The sequence below is a fragment of the Erpetoichthys calabaricus genome, chromosome 12 (assembly GCF_900747795.2).
Source record: "Erpetoichthys calabaricus chromosome 12, fErpCal1.3, whole genome shotgun sequence".
Lineage (NCBI taxonomy): Eukaryota > Metazoa > Chordata > Cladistia > Polypteriformes > Polypteridae > Erpetoichthys > Erpetoichthys calabaricus.
The window spans coordinates 53104591-53126518 of NC_041405.2; the positions used below are offsets into that span (position 1 = coordinate 53104591).

At 43.4% G+C, this 21928-nt stretch overlaps 1 protein-coding gene across 1 annotated transcript in view; it reads right to left on the minus strand.

The window, feature by feature from the left end:
* Nucleotides 1-288: 288 nt before the first annotated feature.
* tnfsf10l (TNF superfamily member 10, like) overlaps nt 289-21928 on the minus strand; it is a 47548-nt gene continuing 25908 nt past the window's right edge. The window contains exons 2-5 of the mRNA XM_028815526.2: nt 20238-20399; nt 15733-15769; nt 6024-6137; nt 289-3166 (exon numbers count right to left, since the gene is read on the minus strand). Of these exons, the coding sequence (XP_028671359.2) occupies nt 2703-3166; nt 6024-6137; nt 15733-15769; nt 20238-20399 (777 nt within the window). The 3' untranslated portion in view covers nt 289-2702. The remainder of the gene's footprint in view (nt 3167-6023; nt 6138-15732; nt 15770-20237; nt 20400-21928) is intronic.

Sequence of the window (21928 nt, forward strand, 5' to 3'; positions counted from 1 at the left end):
ATGTGATCAGACTGTACGCACCAGCATGCTATCCTAAACATGAATCAAACAACTCAAATCGATTCACTTAAGAGTCAGTTTAGTGAATGGCCATCACTAAGTTGGGACAGTGGATGTGTCATGGGGGCCACAGATGGGCTGGCGTCCCTTCCAGGGTTTGGTCCCATGATAAACTCCAATTCCAGTTCTCTAAGGTCCTAAAAGTGGGATTAGCAACTGGAAACTTGAAGACTCTATGAATGATTATTGGGCACCACATTAAAGATAAAAAACAGAAATATTTACACATTTTATTAAACAGTTTTATTAAAGAAAGTTGACGTTTGTACAGCATTTCTACTTTCATGTACAGTACTTACACTGTGAATTAATTCACAACTCTGTTGCAGTTTGCAACTCTCTTTCTAAAAAGTCCGTTCCTCAGAAGATCTTTCAGAATCCTGGACACGCAGCCCACCCAGAAACTGTCAGAGACACAAATGGCAGGCCTTTAACCACAGAGGTGGGCGATGGCCACAGCAGGACCCAACATCCAGAAAAAGGCAGCTGGGAGGATGGACTTGGGTCCACAAAGATTGGGGGCCTGCCATCGTAGAATAAAACTTGTAGATTTACCTTGTGACCAACAGGAAGGGGGGGGGGGAGGGTTGCCCAGAAATTCAAGGGCAGAGAGAAAGAGCCGGCAATAAAATAAAATATCATACAAAGTATCCGAGTGGACAAGACGCTGCACCCAGACATCGAGGGGTGGCTCCGTGTTTAGGATAGTGGGGGTCTCATTACTGCTGTTGTGCTCCCCGGCGTGTTGTTTCATTTTATTTAAGAAGCCCCCACGACTCTGAATTGGACTAAACAGGCTTGCGTGTGTGCAGACGTGATTTAGAATTTCGTACCCTCAGTCTGCCCCGGGTCACCGAGTGGGTCGGGGCCACAGGAGTAACCGGAGACAGGACAGTAATAGCTATAATAAAAATGTCCTTCTGTTTCTACATTTTATTTTTAACAAATCTGTTGTTAGATTGCAATTAATAAACAGGATGACCCTCAGCCATGGAATGAGCTGAAGTATGAAATGACTATGAAAGGGCGATTTTGGAGCAGATGCCACTTTATACATATTTGTGTTCACAGCAGTTGCAGCCTAGTGCCGGGCAGACCTTAACGCCATCAATGTTCCTGTCGAGGTGACATGGTGGCCGAGTGCCGATTGCTGCTGTCCTGCAGGGTTCACCCTCCTTGTAACCCCACAGAAGTGCAGTGCAGACTTCCATACTCTGCCTAGTGATGGACTGATGGTTGGGTGGTGCCCGCCTTGCCCCGACTATCGCTGGGTTTGGTCCTTTTCTTTGGGCTGGTAGGCCCTGTGTTGGGCACTGAAACGCTAAAGGAGACTCCTATTGCTTCTCTAATTTCACACCCACAGTAAGCCAATCTTTGACTGCCATTGCCGTACCCGGCGGCTCCTTTTAAGTAATTTCATTTGTGTTTACTGTATGCAGATTGAAGGATTAACCCTGTGCCACACAGTTTCATTAAAGTCTCCTCTTCCCCTCAAGTCTCATGTTTCAGCTCCATGCACTTTCCAGTTTTAATCCACCAACAAAAACACAAAGCTTGGGGCCGGGCGTACGTCTAAACCGTGGTGTGTCGTCAAACATTTTCTATTTTTATCATCTGAAGAGCCGTAGACCCTGAGGCTGACGTGCAAAGCTCAGAAAACACCCCCCCCCAAACCCCCCCCAGGGGGTCTGGCTAGGCCACAAGTGTCAAGGCGGCTGGTGATTGTGCTGTGTGCCTCCCATTCAGGATGGACTGTAGTCGTGAAGACACCACTGACAGACCAACTAGGCAAAGAACGGACAGTGGATGGCTGTGTCTCCACAGCTCGCTCTTTCATGCAGTGCTGCCCTCTTGTGGCTGAGGTGTCTACCCAGGGCTTAGTGTGAGACCCTCACCAAGTCACCTCATCTGCCTGTGGGTCAGATGGCGAAATACAGTGATGGTGCCAAGAAAAGGGGTGATGCGTGGCACAGAGTGCACATTTTGTTTTTTTACCACATTGGAGACACGAGTGAAGGCTACCATTAGACCAACAAATCAAACAGGCATTGAGCAGCAGCCCCTTATTATGTCACTGAGCAATCCTCAGACTTGGGCCCCTTCAGCACCCGTGACCTCCATTCACAATGGTAGCGGTGATATCTGAGTAAGCATGTTCAGTTTCCCCACTGAAGATTACATAAACGTTTACTTTTTCGTTCCTATTGATGCCATGCTGGGTGGTTTTTTTCCCCTGTGGGTGGTGCCCATTGTCCACTATGGAATTTGAGATTCAGTCAAACAAAACAGCGGAGCTCCATCACCAAGTAAACTAAAAAGAGATTTGCTTTCTTGTTTTGTATCCTTAACACCATAAATGTGAGTGATAAAGCAAATGGCTCAGATTTCTACAGCAAGTCTTTGTTCTACAATAAACAAAGGAGGCGGAGAGGGCATCTGGACCAAGGAAATACCCCTTAATCAAAGTTGGTTTGAAAAGAGTAATGTAGTGGTTATTGCTATCTTTCCTTCATATTGTTAGAATGCTACATTGAAAAAAAGATGACTACACCAGACGAGGCGAATCAGCCATCTGAGGCGAGACGATTAATCAGCCTCCTGGCACGCAGTCATGAGATGACACAAAGCAGTGGTCTTCACAGTCACAAGTCCAGCCTGAATGCTCCAAAGTAGCTTGAAGTTTCATCAGGGTACACAATAGGCATGGACGACACCGACACAAAGACCTCATCTCCTTCCCTGAGCTCAAACAGGCCACCTTGGTAGATGGAATGAAGGGCGTACTCCGCATCATCCGCCCAGCACTTTGTGGCCACTCCCTTGAGAAGGAGGATTGGCTCCAAATAAGATGTCTTCTTGTACAGACACTGGACCAGCTGGTGACTGATGGCCAGCTCCGGATGATCGTGGATAGTCTCCAAAGGGTAACGGAAGTAGATCTGCGAGTAAAGGTAGTAGCGGCCATCCCTGGGCACCTTAAGACACCCATCCTTCAGGGTCATGTTGTGCATGTGAGACCCAAAACTTTGGGCGCTCCAGGTGCGAATGGTGTGCCGGCAGGACTGTTGTAGGTCACCACTCTGCGTCTGGGATGGATGGGGTCCACCTGCAGATGACAAAAGGGAACCAGTGACATAAAGTGTCTAAGCTGGCAAGGCCTGCTCAACCCGAAGCTCTCATCTAATCGTTTACAAGAACATCAGCAGCACTAATTAGGCATGCACGATATGTTTGCATAATTAGCCATGTGCCGCAGCTATGAGTCAAAACTAACCTCAAAGGAGCCCTCTAGTCCTCTCAACTCGTTAGAAAACACAGGGGACCATGTGAAACAGCAATATTAATGAAAGACATTACTACAAGGCAATTCTATCTTCTTGATGGAAGAAAAATGTGCAAAGTATCTGCACAAATGGAGCAGAAACAAAGAAAAGGCATTCTAATCATGCCAGGAGCCGCAATTTCAAACAATGGAAATAGTCAGTCCCATGCCGCTGCTTTGTGGCATGGCCAATATGTGCCCCAACACTGGAATGCAGGGAGCACAATGATATACTGTATATGTTTATATATACACACACACACTCTCTGACCAATTTATTAGGTACACCTTGCTAGTACTGGGTTGGACCCCCTTTTGTCATCAGAACATCCATAATTCTTCATGGCATAGATTCAACAAGGTGTTGGAAACATGTTTTTTGTCCATATTGACTAGATAGCATCACACAGATGTTGCAGATTTGTCAGTTGCACATCCATGATGTGAATCCCCCATTCTACCACATCCCAAAGGTGCTCTATTGGATTGAGATCTGGTGACTGTGAAGGCCATTTGAGTACAGTGAACTCATTGTCATGTTCAAGAAACCAGTTTGAGATGATCTGAGCTTTGTGACATGGCGTGTTATCCTGCTAGAAGTGGCCATCAGAGTATGGGTACACTGCGGTCATAAAGGGATGGACAACTACTCACTTGGTACTAAAGCGTGCCAAAAGAATATCCCCCACTCCACTATGCCACCACCGCCAGCCTGAACCATTGATACAAGGCAGGATGGATCCATGCGTTCCTGTTGTTGATGCCATATTCTGATCCTACCATCTCAATCTTGCAGCAGAAATCGAGACTCATCAGACCAGGCAATGTTTTTCAAATCTTCTCTTGTCCAATTCTGGTGACCCTGTGTGAACTGTAGCCTCAGTTGTCTGTTTTTAGCCGACAGGAGTGGCCCCCGGTGTGGTCTCCTCCTGTTGTAACAGCCCATCTGCTTCAAGATTCGACGTGTTGTGTGTTCAGAGATGCTCTTCTGCATATCTCAGTTTCAACGAGTGGTTATTTGAGTTACTGTTGCATTTCTATCAGCTCAAACCAGTCTGGCCATTCTCATCTGACCTCTGGTATCAATAAGGCATTTTTGCCCAGAGAACTGCCATTCATTGGGTATTTTCCCCCTTTTTGGACCATTGTCTCTTCTGTCCTGGTATGACGTTAATCTGCATCTAGCCCTGCAATCAGGTCCTCCAACATGCAGGAAAAACTTGGGGGTTGGTGGCAAGATTGGCAGTCCAGCTACCGTAAAAAAACATCATAGTGTTCCAGTGTGGTGCTGAGGTGTCAACCGTTGCACAGCTGCACTCTGGTCCCACTCTGGGTGGTTCATCATGTGGTGGGACACATCAGCAATGCTCCGAACCTCTCTCTCTCTCTCTGTAAACCCTGGAGATGGTTGTGTGTGAAACTCCCAGTAGATCAGCAGTTTCTGAAATACTCAGACCAGCCCGTCTGGCACCAACAACCATGCCATCACGTTCAGAGTCTCTTAAATCGCCTCTCTTCCCCATTCTGATGCTCGGTTTGAACTTAAGCTGGTCATCTTGACAATGTCTACAGGCCTAAATGCATTGAGTTGCTGCCATGTGATTGGCTGATTAGATATTTGTGTTAACAAGCAGTTGCACCTCATAAAGTGGCCAGTGAGTGTATATTTTTACTTATTGCTGCTTTGTGGCCATTTGTTGTATTTTATTTGTGATTATTGTTCCATCTGCATCTTTTGTTATTCGAGTCATGGTGGGGTGATGCTTAGCACTGCTGCCTCACAGCTCAAGTGACATTTTGGCCACAGTAATCAGTCCAGCATAATTGGCAGACACTTCCTTAGGCTTAATGGACAGTTAGAATACTTTTGCACCATTATAGTCCTCCTTCCCCGTTGACTTCAAGACATTTTGCGGAGTTTGGGAAGTTCTGGAACATTTTTATGATTTCACCAAACTCTGCGTGGTTCACTTATCACTAGTGTTCACTGTAAAAGGCACTGTATCAATAAAAAGACAGCCACAGCTCAAGGGAGCTACCAGCTTGCCTAATAATAGTTTACCACACAGGTTTTCCTCATAGAGGGCACCATATAGAAGAAGAGATTGTCTGCTCTGCAGTCATTTTGCTGCATACACCCTCACTGTACAAGTGAGTCTCTCCTCTTTGTAGTCTTGACCTTAACCCTCATTGTTTTGTTTCTCCTCATTCCCTTTGAACGCTCCTCCCTAACCGTCTGTAGACTTGCAGTTCCCACGCAGCACTCCTTTCCTGGCAGATGACGACTGCTGTGATTTTGTAGAATGGGCTGGTAGAGCAGCCTTGCATCTCCAAATGAGAATTTCGAGCACTCATTCATGTTTTATAAAGAGCTTTATTTTTTCTAGTGAGTGTTTCCCCTTTGGTTTTTTTTACATCCCACTGAATATTCACAGAAAAAGAAAGAAAATCAAAATTGTCAGTGCAGTAAAGTCAAGCATGCTTTGATTGAAAACGAGAGGAAGCCATAAAAGTGGACTAAGGAGTGGCACTCGAGTTTGGAGGACCCCATGCCTGCTCACCAAGGCCACAGTTACCTGTAAAAGGAATGGTGGGCACTATTTTAAACAAACACTTTCAGACAGCTGTGATGTTTTCTTACCATGATTGGCGTGGGCTGTGTCCCTCAAAGCCAGATGAGCAGATGGTCTTTGCGTTGCTTCGCTCGTGAACTGAACCCCTGATGTGTTGAAAGTCCTTGGTATGTTCCTCGCCTCTGCAAGAAAATCCAAAATTGAGGACCCTTGGGCAAGAGCTTTACAAAGGCATGCAAGCAAGCACTCCAAAAATCACAGGTTTGTGCTTCCCTCAGAGACCCTCTGCACAAAGTCCTTCAAGAAGGATGTAAGGCATACTGAGAGCTGTGCACCAATGGGGCTGCCAGAGACGTGACACAAACCAGAAGCTACAACTGCTCAGCACCGTGACCTGTGGTCTTGATGTATCAACTATGGCTTCCTGTCCACTTCTGAATAGTCTTCTTTAAGCAGTCAGGTCAGAACAAAAACCTTCAGCCACAATGGCCATTTAGGATCAAATATGCAGACAGTTTAAAAGAGCAAAAATAAGAAATTCCTGAAGATCAGAGTATAAAGTAGACATTCATAGAAAACACAAGAGAGCCAGACTTAATGTGAAATTTAAGGTAAAAATATGAGACGAAACACACACAAGTGAGAGGCAGCGCATTGTGTTTCTGAGCACAGACCTGAACCCGTTGTCAGCTGAAGTCGGAGTGGGCCCACATACTGAGGTCTGCAAATGTCTCCCATCATCAGGCTTTTGTTTTGTTTTGAGACTTCATTTTAGAGGCTTTAGAGGTCAAGAAATCTCATGTATTAAACACAAAAATATATTTAACCATTTTGACATGCTGTTTTTCGTATAGATGCTTCCATTTTGAGGCTTATTTGTTGAGGTTTGCTAGGCCGTTGAAAGTGTGTGGTGGGTGACATCAGTGGATTGAAGGTACAAAGATCAGTGTTGTGCACATTCTGGCTGTCCAAGTCACCCAAAGCCTTAAAACTAGTACTCCTCTGTATTGTTAATGACTTACAGTTCTGTTTCTTGACTACAATTAAAGATTAATGTTGTAGCTCTGGTTACATGACAGAAGTGTTTTTTGTGAGAAACCAGAAGCAAACAGAAAAAGGTCAATGCCGAGAGATGAATACAAGTGTGTGCGGTAAAAGCGAGGCTAAAATTCATAGCAAAAAATGTCGTGAGAAGGAATTTAGTGCCAGGTGTGGAAAGGTTCTGAATCTGCGGCTATGATAAGGAAGAGCACCGGCAGCTGACCGTTAAACCCGTCGCACAGGTCACAACCTCGGAGGCCACACCTCTAAAAATGCAGGAAGTGGACCTAACAACTGATTAGTAAAATGGTGGTGAGTGTGGGAACTTCAAATGGCAGCCAAAATAGTCCAAAAAACTACAGTATACCACTCCTTAACTCTTTGGAGAATATTATAATAAATAATAATAATCTAAAATATAGAAATAAATATAATAACAATGTAACAATATAATGAACAATACTGAATAAATATAACAATACTGAATATCGGTAACTCACAGGCTTACCGATTTTCAGGTTTCTGCACCACTACTTGACCTCGACTTTTGATACGTGTATCGCGCCTTAGTTAGTTGTTTCTTGACCTCCGTCTTATGGCTCACAGCTTGTTATTCTGGTTACAATTCCTCTCCCAATTCCAACTCCATTTTGCTGCTGCGCCGCGTGTGAGTCACTGGTGTGGGGTCTGCGTACAGACTGTAGCCTCATTTTTGGGGGAGGAAAGTCACCTTTTCAGAATTAGAATTTAATAAGGGATGTGCTGTTATGAAAGACAGTAAAAGGGTGCGGTGAATGTAGCTAAATCTTCTAGCTGGTGTTGTGGCTGGCGTGGCTGTGAACTCGCTGGCCCATGGCGATTACACAGGGAGTGTTGTTATAATCGCTTATTAATTTGATGGACTCCAGGCAACCTTGTGAACCAAAAAAATGTGGCAAACCCACTGAACACATGTTAAATTAGCAGATGTGGCTTCTTGTTAAAGAGGCATTTTGAATTCTTGCAAAATATGCTTTGAGCTTGACTCACTCCTGACCCTGAATGTAATCTTTTGTTTTATACTTTGTTGCTAGTTCCTTAGAAAGTCTCACTGTTGTGTTTACCCTAGCTGGAGTTCTGGCCATTCTTTCATGTTCGTTTGTTCATGTTGACCGTTCTTTCATTCGTTCATCTACAAAATGATTATGAAGCCTAATAACTTCCTGGTTCATTTATTCCATCCTCCGTCTTGGGGTTCACATAACAGGTTACTTCTCTTTGTCAGGATCACACCAACCAGATGTGCCAGCTGAAGTAGGACCACCAGAAAAAGCCACGGTGCAGAACTCACTCTGTTGTGCCCTGTTATTTTTAATGTGACTTTTTTTACTTTCATTTTCTTGTCAATGTAAGATGTCTTAAGTTGATGTCACCCAAACACAAGTTTCAAATTCTTTTGCATCCATCTCTGTAATCCACATGAGGTAAGTGACATACAGTCATATGAAAAAGTTTGGGAACCCCTCTTAATTCTTTGGATTTTTGTTTATCATTGGCTGAGCTTTCAAAGTAACAACTTCCTTTTAATATATGACATGCCTTATGGAACAGTAGTATTTCAGCAGTGACATTAAGTTTATTGGATTAACAGAAAATATGAAACATGCATCATAACAAAATTAGACAAGTGCATAAATTTGGGCACCCCAACAGAGATATGACATCAATATTTAGTTGAGCCTCCTTTTACAAATATAGCAGTCTCTAGCCGCCTCCTATAGCCTTTGATGAGTGTCTGGATTCTGGATGGAGGTATTTTTGACCATTCTTCCATATAAAATCTCTCCAGTTCAGTTCAATTTGATGGCTGCTGAGCATGGACAGTCTGCTTCAAATCATCCCATAGATTTTCGATGATATTCAAGTCAGAGGACTGTGACAGCCATTCCAGAACATTGTACGTCTCCCTCTGCATGATTTTGAACTGTGTTTTAGGTCATTGTCTTGTTGGAATTTCCAACCCCTGCGTAACTTCAACTTTGTGACTGATGCTTGAACATTATCCTGAAGAATTTGTTGATATTGGGTTGAATTCATCTGAACCTCGACTTTAACAAGGGCCCCAGTCCCTGAACAAGCCACACAGCCAACAGCATGATGGAACCTCCACCAAATTTGACAGTAGGTAGCTGGTGTTTTTCTTGGAATGCGGTGTTCTTCTTCTGCTATGCAAAGAGCTTTTTGTTATGACCAAATAGCTCAATTTTTGTCTCATCAGTCCAAAGCACTTTGTTCCAAAATGAATCTGGCTTGTCTAAATGAGCATTTGCATACAACAAGCGACTGTTTGTGGCGTGAGTGCAGAAAGGGCTTCTTTCTCATCTCCCTGCCATACAGATGTTCTTTGTGTAAATTGTGCTGAATTGCAGAACGATGTACAGATACACCATCTGCCGCAAGATGTTCTTGCAGGTCTTTGGAGGTGATCTGTGGGTTGTCTGTAACCATTCTCACATTCCTGCGCATATGCCATTCCTGTATTTTTCTTGGCCTGCCAGACCTGGTTGGTTTAACAGCAACTGTGCCTGTGGCCTTCCATTTCCTGATTCCATTCCTTACAGTTGAAACTGACAGTGTAAACCTCTGAGATAGCTTTTTGTAGCCTTCCCCTAAACCATGACACTGAACAATCTTTGTTTTCAGATCTTTGGAGAGTTGCTTTGAGGATCCCATGCTGTCACTCTTCAGAGGAGAGTCAAAGGGAAGCACAACTTGCAATTGACCACCTTAAACACCTTTTCTCCTGACTGGACACACCTGTCTATGAAGTTCAAGGTTTAACGAGCTAATCCAACCAATTTGGTGTTGCCAGTAATCAGTATTGAGCAGTTACATGCATTTAAATCAGCAAAATTACAAGTTGACCCAAATTTTTGCACAGCCAGTTTTTCACATTTGATTTAATTTCATACAACTAAATACTGCTTCACTAAAAATCTTTGTTCAGAAAACACCCCAGTACTCAGATGCTCCTAGGAAATGAAAGACGTACCACTGTTATCTTTTTTTGTTGAAAGGAGAGTAAATACTAAGACTGTGCATCGGCCCTTGTACGTTCATAGCATCTGATGGCAGGTGAGTGGAGGAGTGGTGGGCCTCACAACTCCTGTAGTCCGGGTCCAAATTCTAGTCAATTCCCTGCCTCTGTGGCGCTTGTACAGTCCTTTTGTACCATAGGTCAGGTGGTCCGAGTGCCTCCTACATTCCAAAGTTGGGCAGACAGAGGTGCCCAGTGTGTCCTGCCATGTACAAGACGACAGACCACTGTTGGCTCATGCCTTGTGCTCAGTACCACCAGTGGGTCCAGCTCTCTGCATTACTCCATTAAAATTAGGAGATTGCAACAATAAAAGAATATCACAAGATGGAAGTGCTTCAAGAATGCCCAAGAAGCAAATGAAATTTAACACACATGATGTGGAAATTAAGGGGAAGTACATTTAGGACTGAAGCCAGGGAGCACTTCTTTACGTAAACAGCTGTGGAACTACAGGAACAAACTATGAGACATGGAGTTGAAGCAGAAATCTTGACAACACTTTTAAGAAGAATCTGGATGGGATATTGGGACAGCTTAGCTATGAGCTAAACAAACAGGCTTGATAGACTGAATGGCCTCCTCTTATTTGTCAAATTTCTTATGTTTTTTATGATGCTGATTATAACCTCTCACCATTCCATAATCTGAAAGATTAAAATTCCTCACAGAACAGCAAGACAAAAAGCAAAACCCCAGTGAGCTATGCTGAACTGTAAATATGAGAAGGCATGCTGGGAGACCCCAGGATGTGTGCAGCTGCAGCTGACATTTCACGTCACTTCATCAATGAGCCATCTGTGCATGTGTCACAGAAGCAGCTGTGCCACGTCATGTCACGCGTGCTTTGGCTCATGTGAGCGTTAAATAATGCATTGTGGCCAAGTAGCACTAGATGCTTTAGAAAAGCTGCTGAAGTTAGGCCATTTCCGTCATTAACCAAATCCCCAGTGTAAACTGGTATTCCACTTCGTGCCTGCACTGGCATCTCCTTGGCAGCTGCTCTTCCTTCCACAATGTTACTGTTTCCTATGTCTCATTCTGAAGTGGCATCTACTGCCTAATCCAGGGGTGCCCAATACGTCAATCGCAATTGACCGGTAGATCGGAAAGGTATTGCAGGTAGATCGCGTTGCATTCAAAAAAAATGTTTTTAAATGTTAGTCTATCATATATCCTCCCTGTGACATTTGCCACTTGATTGACATACAGGGCGGCCAGTCTGAGATCTGTAATTTCTTCTAACACACTGGTCATCTACGATCAAATGCTGCAAAACTCAGGCTACCTAAGTGATCTAGTTAGCCTTCCAATTTATATCGACTAAAGAAGGGATTTAAAAAAATTTGTTTGGGGAGGGTATGGGCTGGATGTGGAATTGGAAGAGGATTTTTTTTCTCACAATGTCACAATCGAAGTGCATTTGTCTGATCTGTCAATCTATCATTGCTATTCCAAAGAAGGAAAATGTGGAAAGGCACTTTCGAACTGTTCATAAAAACTACGAAACTGACTTCCTTCCAAAAAGCGATCTGAGAAAGAGAAAGGAGAGGGAACTAAAATCACAGTTAATTGGACAGCCGTCATTTTTCACTTGGCTGAATTCAAAAGCAAAGGCAGACACACCGAAGCAAAAGGGGGCACGAATGTTGCCATATGTGGCGTAATTTCGCTATTCGTAGGAAAATGTTAAACTTGTAGCGGTGTATTGGCAGCAAAAAATATAGGAATAAATTTTATTAGGGTTTCAAAAAAAAGTTAGGGGGCGCAATTAAAACTTATGAAAACTCTGGTCGCAAATACTTACAGGTTGAGAAACGCTGCATTTAGGGACGATGTTGAGGGCGATTCACCCGCATCAAAAATTGCAACACTGTTTCACCAAAAACTCCTCTACAGTGGAGGATGAGATTTTCACACAACAAGATGACATTCAGCTGAAGTCTGGGGCTCATGGACAGTTTTGGAACTTACTCACAGAGGAAAAGTACCGAAACATGAGGAAATGTGCTACCTCCTTGACTGCATTATTCAGCTCTACTTATTTATGTGAGTCAGCCTTTTCCCACATGAAGATTATTAAATCCAAATACTGTAGTGACCATAAATGTATTGAATTGTTATTGTGCCATAAGGGTTATTCAGTTATGCAAGGTACTACAGCATATATATATATATATATGTTTTATATATATGTTATATATATATATATATATATGTTTTATACATATATATATATATATATATATATATATATATATATCGTTTTTAATGTAGGTAGATCATTTCAACCTGGTGTGGGCTCCCCTGGCCTACTGAATAAACATTTTGTACTTTCATTACAATTATACTGTAGTTTGACCCTTCAGATCTAATTACTTAGAAACTGCACGTAAAATAAGGTGGTGCAGTGACACAGTGGCTAGGGCTCCTGAGTCACTGCACGAGAAAAGTGACATGACGGCAGTCTCTTTAAGGATGAACGACGTCTGCTCAAGCAATTAACTACAGGCTGTGAGTCACTCAGGATGAAATGTGGCCACGGAGCAGAGGCTGGCAACAGAGCTCCTGCCAGGAAATGAGGAACTTTAGTGCTTGGCACATCCAGCAGCCCGCCGTGTCTCATCAGGGCACAAGAAGGACGGAGAGTCAGCTTTGTCTTAATGAGTGTTGTTTCTAGTTAACTCTGAACAGTGCCATGTAGCTCACAGCTGAGCATATCAGGAGAAGAAGCACATCCTTTGTTAGAGTGCAGCCAGCCATTGACACAAATATCCAAATAAAACGAGCATAACTTTAGAGAGATCTGAGGAAAGAAACTCAAATGGATCAGCAGATGGTAAACTCTAAACAAAAAAAAAACAACAGACGCAATCCTTGCTGTTGTAGTAGTCAATAAAGACTGTCTTTACAAGAACGAGGAGGAAGATATGTGAGTGCAGAGCAAACCAAACCTGACTGATCACCTCATTAGCTGAAACATCAGCCTCAGGCTGGCAACTGCATCAGCCCATTCAGCAAGCAGCCAGCGCCTGTGTGCATGCGAGGTCAGTCTGGGGTGGGGGGCAGCTGAGCATGTGCTGCACACCATTGCTGTTTGTCATACTTAACAATCACACTTCTGTGATGACGAACACAAAACACTGGTTCAATGTCATTTTATATCCTAAATGCTACCACCAAATTGTTCAACAAACTTTTCTCTACATGTATCATAGGTACTGTCTTAACTGTAGATAGATAGATAGATAGATAGATAGATAGATAGATAGATAGATAGATAGATAGATAGATAGATAGATAGATAGATAGATAGATAGATAGTGAAAGGCACTATATAATAGATAGCTAGAAAAGAGTGTCTATAAAAAGTATTTGCCCCTTGGAAGTTTTCACGTTTTATTTTTCTACAACATGAATGATCATGGATTTAATTCGGCTTTTGTGACATTAATCAACACAAAAAGGTTCTTAAATCTCAATGTCAAAACAGCCAGCCTGTGTCCATATTAGAATATCTGAACATAAAGTAAAGCAAGGTGACGTTCTCTGGAATGTTGATTTGCTCAGCTCCACAAAACATTTTGACCGTGTTTTTGGAAAAAAGAAAATCATCAGTTTCAGAAATGTGTGCTGTAGCAGAAAGACCTGCAACAAGCTATGGGATTAAATGGCGGGATTAATTAACAACAAGAACCGGCTTCTAATTAACAAACTGGTTGGAGTTTGAGGTCTCGACTTTGCTGGTCATCTGTTGGCTCACTTCACATCTCATTTCTGTTTGCATGCCAGTTATAGGAAAAAATGAAGCAATTCAGAAGACTGAATTAAAAAAAAAATTTAAATAAAAGGAAATGAAGTTAAGTAATAGCAAAACCTGATCACTGATTAAGAAAAGGGTTAGAATGAAAACCTGCAGCCACAGTAGCGCCCCAAGACTGGAGCTGGACACCCCTGCTGTACATGTTTGGCGTTGTGGGAGGAATGTCTAAGCCCCTGGATGAAGGCCCATGTAGACACTAAAAGAAACGCAACACAGACAAAGACCACCTGTAAGATTTGAACCCTGGGTCTTGAATACCTGAAGCAGACCTAACAGAACTGTGATAAGATCAAAAATTCAAAATGGCAGCTTTACGTAGGAAAGTCATGTGGTTGAACACATCAGACTTCTTTTTTGCAGTGGTCAGTGGGATAAATGTTTGAAAAACTGATATCAAAACTAATATCCATAATTCTACTCCATTACTCCAGTAAACCACTAGCTGTAGTGCAGCTCTTCTGCAATTGACGTAACATTACTGAGCTTACTGGAAGTTGGACACATTTAGATTTCTAAACACAAACTTCAAGTGCGGCACAGGCTGCTTCTTCATGCTTTTGTTTTTTTTTCTTTCTTTTCTTTTCTGTGCTCCTGATTGGTGTTGACTTGAAGCCATCTCTCTGCTCCGTAATGGAAAATAATTACAACAGGTGACTGCCAGTGGCGTTAATATGACAATTCATGAAACAGCAAATACCCCAACAGAGTCAAGCTGCAGACCCCCAGAGCACTGCTCTGTTGAGGAGGTTGTCGGTGTACACTATGGTTAAAACTAGGGATGTAAGAAGAGTCACCTGACTCAAGTCAAGTAAACCACTTGAGAAAAATGTGCAATCCAACTGGCTGAATGTCAAAGGTCTGCAAACCCCCAACAGGGGTCAGTCCTGTGATCGCGGGCCCCACACACAGCGTGAGATCAGCGCATAGGAAGGGGCGACTCTGAGCAGACGTGTGTGAGGAAACGCTGCTGAGGCTCCTTTATACCAACAGCAATATGCCAGTGATACCTCACTGTGACCGTGACCACCAAGTTTTCTTTCCTTTTAAAATTTCAACCTTTATGTCATTCTTTTCAGACCACAGTTTGTGTTTTTATATATATATTTATTTATGTATCTATCTATTTATCCATCCATCCATTTTCCAACCCGCTGAATCCGAACACAGGTTCACGGGGGTCTGCTGGAGCCAATCCCAGCCAACACAGGGCACAAGGCAGGAACCAATCCCGGGCAGGGTGCCAACCCACCGCAGGACACACACATACCCACCCACACACCAAGCACACACTAGGGCCAATTTAGAATCACCAATCCACCTAACCTGCATGTCTTTGGACTGTGGGAGGAAACTGGAGTGCCCGGAGGAAACCCACGCAGACACGGGGAGAACATGCAAACTCCACGCAGGCAGGACCCGGGAAGCGAACCCAGGTCTCCTAACTGCGAGGCAGCAGCGCTACTCACTGCACCACCGTGCCGCCCACATCTATCTATTTATGCATTTCTTATTTAAAGAGCTTCTGCAAAAAAAGCCAAATTATCCCCTTGGGACAAATAAAGTCTTATCCATAGATACATGGAATAAGTGTGGTATACAGTAGGACTTTAGGGACATTGAAAACTCGACTTGATGTTATTTCGGAGTAATTACGTGGGCAGGATTAGACGGCCGGCCTTTGACACTCCGGTTTTATTCACCTCTCTGAAGTCTCAGCCCCTTCATTACGACACCACTAACACTCAGAAGTATCTCCGTTCTCTCAGATTCAGGCACTCATTTATAACTGAGGTAAGCCGGCCATTTGTTGCACATCCATATCTTAAAGCTGTCTTACCTTGAAGTGCCTGCTTTCTGATAATATTTTCAGTCACCTAAAAAAAAGCACATAAATGAAATTCAGTTAATGGGTGTCAGCGAGGCCTGTAGGGGGCACCACTAAGCCCCCAGACACAATTGCACCACAACAGTCCCAGTTCAGCTAAAGTGCTTTTATTTTAAACAGTTCCTTCATACAGACGTCTTTTGTTCAAAAAGCAGCACAACTCTCTGCCTTATTTTTTTTCTTCACTTCCTTTTTCTCCATCTCCACTCCTACCAGTCAAGCTTTGTCCTTCCTCCCTACCCGACCCCAACTTGAGTGGAGGGTTCTTTTGTATCTCCAGATCTAGGAGTACTTCTGGTGCTTAATTTATTGCCCCCGAGAAGCAGTTCCGGTTCAGGTAGGACCACCACAGTTCTTGTATCATCACTATCCAAGTGCTCTACCTGGCAGCCCTGACAGGGCAGGCCCATAGGACCACAACTACCATGCTGTCCTGTGGGCATCTATACTGGTGTACGGGGGGACCCTCTGCCCATAGCAGGCAGTCAGCCATTGTGCTGACCTTTCCAGTTCCCGAGTTCATCCCGGGTGCTGCTCCCGGTAAAGCTGCTGTAACATCCTTCCACCTCCGGGTCCTGGCACTCTCACAAAGTTTTTATGAAGAAATTTGCAACATTAAAGAGGAAGCAAACAAAATAAAAAAAGATCTTTTACCAAGTGCCAGGAGCCAGACATGGAAATTCAAAATGAGCACCCTGGTGTTTTATCTAAAACATCTGTGACATCCAGACATGTTAATACACAAGGAATGCTATGACCTGCTCAAAGTCCTGTGGGCACATAAAAATTAAATCCCCCTCCTTTTTTTTTTTTTTTACTTCCTTCCTTGGAATTCTCCTTTGCACTCAGTGCTGATCCTATGACAATCGGACAAAGGAGCAAGTCGTAAAGAGCTGGGCCTCGAAGGAACATTCCCCCCATTTGTGTTTCTTGGCCTTGTCTGCCTCCGCTCTCTGGGAGTCATGACATGAAAATGCCCCCTGATTTACCCTTGAGAACACCAGTGTGCCCTTTTATTAATGATTTCATCTAAAACCCTTCTCAACTTGAAATGTCTTTCTATTATGAAGCCCTCTGGTCACCCGAAGGGGAGCATCATCACATTTAATGAAATAAAGGTTAAATTGACAAGAAAAAAAGGGCAAATGTTCAAAAGAACAGAAAACAGAGCACTCCCTGTATACTTCTCTACGTGAATTTCATTTGACCTCAACTTTCAAATCTGGGCTGATGACGCACATATTTACCAATGCATTTAAAATGGACTCTCTTCCATCTCTGTGCTATCTTCACGTAATCTGTACTGATTACAAGAAGCAAGATGTGCTACTCCGCCATTACACCCTGTTCTTAGCTTTGGTCACTTTGTGTCTTGTACCAGATGAGCAAACAGCATGTGTGGTGTCCACTTCTGATCGGCTATCCTCGGATTTGGACACACAGAGAGCGGACTTGCAACACTTGGATTCCCACAGAGACAAAGGGCTACTGTCCTCTAAAAGGAGGGGAAAGGCGGCATTTTGTTTTAACAAAGTCTGATGAAGACTTCACTGCCTACCATTACCGAGTGTGAAATCAGAAAGGATAAAATGACAGGAGACATTTACGAAATCCACTCTCTGTGGTGCTCATTCAATGCAATGATCTTGGACAGAAGGACCCATTGTAGACTTCAGGAAAAGGGTGAAGAATGTCAGCTGCTATGGACTCCTCGGGCATTTGACCTCAGTGACCGGACTTTGACTCGCAACAACGACACCGCAATGATGAGAAACGTCACAGATGAGCGGACTTCTTTTGGTGTATTACTGAGTTCTATTGTGTCGCGTTTCTGAACTGTATCTTGGAATTGTGCATATGATGCGGTGTGGACTGTGCTACCAGTCATCTGACATTATTGTTAATCAAGTTCACCTTTTAATTTATTGATTCTTATACATGTTATTTGAAGTTGACACTTTGATTCATGGGCTTGCACTGTGGTAGCAATGCTGCTGCCTCGCAGAAAGGAGACCAGCGTTTGTGTCTGGGGTCCTTCCTGCATGGAGTTTGCATGTTCTCCCACTGTCTGTATGGGCTTCCTCTCAGTGCACTGGTTTCCTCCCACAGTCCAAAGATATGTTGGTTAGGTGAACTGGCAAAGCTATATTGGCCTTGGGGTGTGTGTGTGTGTTCGCCCTGTGATGGACTGGCACCCTGTCCTGGGTTTGTTCCCGCCTTGTGCCCTGCGCTGACTGGGATAGACCCTGTTCAGCACTAAGCAGGTTAGAAAATGACTGACGGACTTTTATTCATTTTAGATGTAACTGAGAAAAATAAATATAAATATTTCATTGTAATCCAAAGACTCAAAACTAAGAGCCATTATGAACGAAGCTGCACATCCTCTCTCTGTCACACTAACACTGAGGACTTTCAGCAAATTAATTATTCAGCAGAAGTATGAAACACTACGGGGCTCCTTTACACCAACAGCAATACATCTGCATAATGCCGCACTGGGACTGGGACTGGGACTGCCAAGGCAAATGTTTTTACTTCTTTTTCATTTTCAGTCATTCTGGTGTGTGTTCAGACCATATTGTGTGTGGATATAAATTATTTATCTATTTATTTATGTTTTTATTTATTGAAATTGCTTTTGTAAAAAACCAAATTGTCCCCTTGAGACAAAATGAAGTTCTATCTATCTATCTATCAATATGGTGCCTTTCATTATCTATCTATCTATGTATGGGCGGAGTGGAGGCTCTGAGGCTAGGGATCTGTGCCGGTAATTGGAAGGTTGCTGGTTCATATCCCGCAAACCCCAGAAATGATTCCACTCCATCAGGCCCTTGAGCAAAGGTCCTTGATTGCTCCGTCACGTGTATGACGTTAACCTGCATTCTTTCCTGCCAGCAGGCCTCCTCCAACTACCAAGGGCAAATTAGGGGATTGTTGGCAGGATTGGCACTCCAGCCATCTGAGCTAGTGTGGTGCTGAGGTGTCACCCGTTGCACAGTTGCACTTGGGTCCTAATTTGGGGTCCTGAGGTGGTTCGTTGTGTGGTGGGTACGGCAATGTGCTGTATCCGTGCATGCTCCCAACCTTCTCTCCATCTATCTGTCCTTCTTTAATTCTTGGTTTCATTAATGACAATGTGTTGGACTCCCAATGGAGATGTTCCATTTAATGGTGGGTGAGACAGCATACTGCCGACAAAGACTTCTACAACAAATTGGTGGGGCCTTCCATGTGGTCTTCAGTCAGGTGGGTGTCAGAGATTTCTGAGCTGTGAAGGAAGTAAACAGACACAAGATGTCCCTGGTTTCTCACAACATCTGTTCCTCTGAACTCTTCAGTTGAGACCCTATAAGTCCTGTCAAAGGAACATGCCCATGTCTATGCCAGCGTAGAGGGAAATGCTGTGATGGGGGGGTCAGTCTCTGAGGTGATTTAGTGATTTGACTATTCAAACTGCATAATGTAGCCTGTTGTGAGCCAAATGGCTAAAACAAGCCACAGGTTTCTTCAATTTTGCATCTATATGCCCACATTAGTGCCCCAATTCCAACACCACTGAGGTAAGAGAAAATCTTTTTTTTCAACAGCAACCAATTCTTCCATTTCACTCCCCAAAATAAAAGTGATGTCCTACAATATTGTACTGCTAAAATCACCACTCTGTGTAGGGAAAGTGAATTGCTGGACGAAGAGAAGCACACAGATCAAGTTAGACTGTTTCTTAAATTCTGTAAATATGTAACACGATCCATTAAGCAGTGTCAGATGTCTTCGTGTGTAACCCAATCTTCAAGTACACAGAAGGAGATTCGGAGCATGAGCTGCAAATATGTAGACTGAGATTCACAGATAAGTAACTCTTGGCACAGTTTGGGCAGTAATCGAAGGCCAGAGATAATGAATGCTAACATAAGCTTTAAATGCACAGCGTAAAAACTTCATTTTGTTACCTCATCCTTCGCTGGAGCCCCTAACTAATACAGGTCTTGTCCCATGTGTGTATTTTGGTGATGCCTCATTGTGTCAGACAGCTCTGCCGTGGCCTACAATATGCTCTCATCAAGGGGATTCCCTTGCTTCCTTAGTGGCACAAGCACCAAATTTGTGTTTTTCCTCAATTTCACAATTCACTTTAACTTTGCAGGTGCCAATGCGTCAGTAGCATCCTTTCCACCTTTTCTAACCCTGTTTTGTTCAGACTCACTAATACCTGACACAGCCCCAACTCTACCCAGGTTTCTAACCATTATCAGCTCTCAATGAATCTTATTGCCGTTGATTTCATTTACAGGACCTATTAAGCCTGAGGACTGACTGAAGAAGAGCACCACCACCTGCTAGCTAAAGAAATGAGCACTGATGGCCACTTTGGAAACCAGCTAATCATGCATGCATTTTAAAAAGCAAAGACCTGCAGATGGAATATGTAGATAGTTAGTCCTTCTACTGACCTTTGATATGTAGGACCTGATGCCATCAGCCAGCTTCATGCATGGTTCACTGCCAAACAGCTCCTTCAACTCGTCAGAGTTGTACTGGCCTGTGGTGTCTCGTTCAATGGTGTTGAGGAACTTCAAGCACTTGAGCTCTTCCGACACTCCTTGGCTTTTGACCTGTCAACAAAGAGGGGTGCTCATTAAGTAATCACAGAAGGTAACTGAAATTGCAGCCCACCCCTGAGAACAGCTGAAATGACAACTAATTATGAGAAAGTAGTAATAGCAGTGCTGTTATTGTGATGAGTCCATAAAAAGTAACCCCAGTAATTTAAAGAAATCCTGGCCGGCCTCCCTCCAGCCTACGGCATTTACAATAAACATTAATGCTGATAGCATGCAATGTCCAGGAGCTGGAGATCTCATTACTCCATACCTGACTGCATTACTGTCATCTATTTTCATTGTTCATTTTGTGCTCAACTGTTTCTTGATAGCTCACCATGCATCGTCTTTCATTTATAACTTAACATTTGCCATCCTTTGTGGGTAATTTAATGAGCCTAAATTCTGTTACGGTCCAAAGGGCATGACTGCACCTGAACTAAGATGACAACAGCAATGAGGGTGACAGTCTTTGATAAGTGACAGGAGGCCATCAGTCCTATCACCAGTCCCATTTACTAGCAACGTTGTTTCATCAGTTCATGTGGCTGCATGACTTAGCAGTTTGTTTCCAGTTGCCACATCTCTTTGTGTTAAGCAGTACTTCATGGCTTCAGTCTTAAATGCAATTTCCCTTAATTTCCAGTGGTGTTCTTGAGTGCATGATTCACTGTTTGAGTAATGAAATGACTGGTGGATCAACTTTATGGAAGCCTTTGAGAACTCTGAAGGCCAGGATTAGGTCCACATGCAGCCTTCTCTGCTCAGGACTAAAGATATTTCCTTTCTCAGCTGCATGCCCTTTAGTTGTGGACAATAGAAGAATCGGTGTGCACTGATTGACCTCATGTCCATTACTGGACAATGAGTTTAAATAAAGGTAAATTTTACTCCATTGTTAGAAAAAAACTGAATTCAGCCTTGAGCACAAAAAAATCAAGCTACGTTCAGTCAAAGACTGAACACATCAAGCGATGACGGGAGTCATGTCTAGTATTGGACAAGGGCTGGAGTTGAGTAAAGTTTAAGGTACGTGTGAAATTCGGTCCACCCTGGACAATGACCAAACCTGCAACCAGTCCACGGCAAAAAAAGGAGAAGATCCAGTTCTGGAAATTGACACAAAAAACATCAGCCCAGTTTGTAACACTGACAATCTCAGGTAAGAAGTGGAACCACATCTAGTCATGGACTGTCACTGAAATGGGAATTCAACCTACGACTGTGGACTGTATAGTCTGAGTAACAAGTAGTCAGTGCAAAAAATGGAAACTGACCGGCTGTGTCCAGCCAAGAGGAATGACCTGAAACTTCAGTTAGACTCGGATTGGTGACTGGCACCACAGACTGATTAACACTGTGATTGTGGGCAGAGGCAGAGGGAGACCATGTGTATCCTAGAGGATAATAGAAAGTCCATGCAGCACCAGATAAACACATGAACTGCATCCACTCTTAAAAAAAGAGGGAAACTGCATCCAGTCCAGTTCAGTCCAGTCAAAAGCAGGTAGGCCATATCCTACATCTTAATCTACACGAAA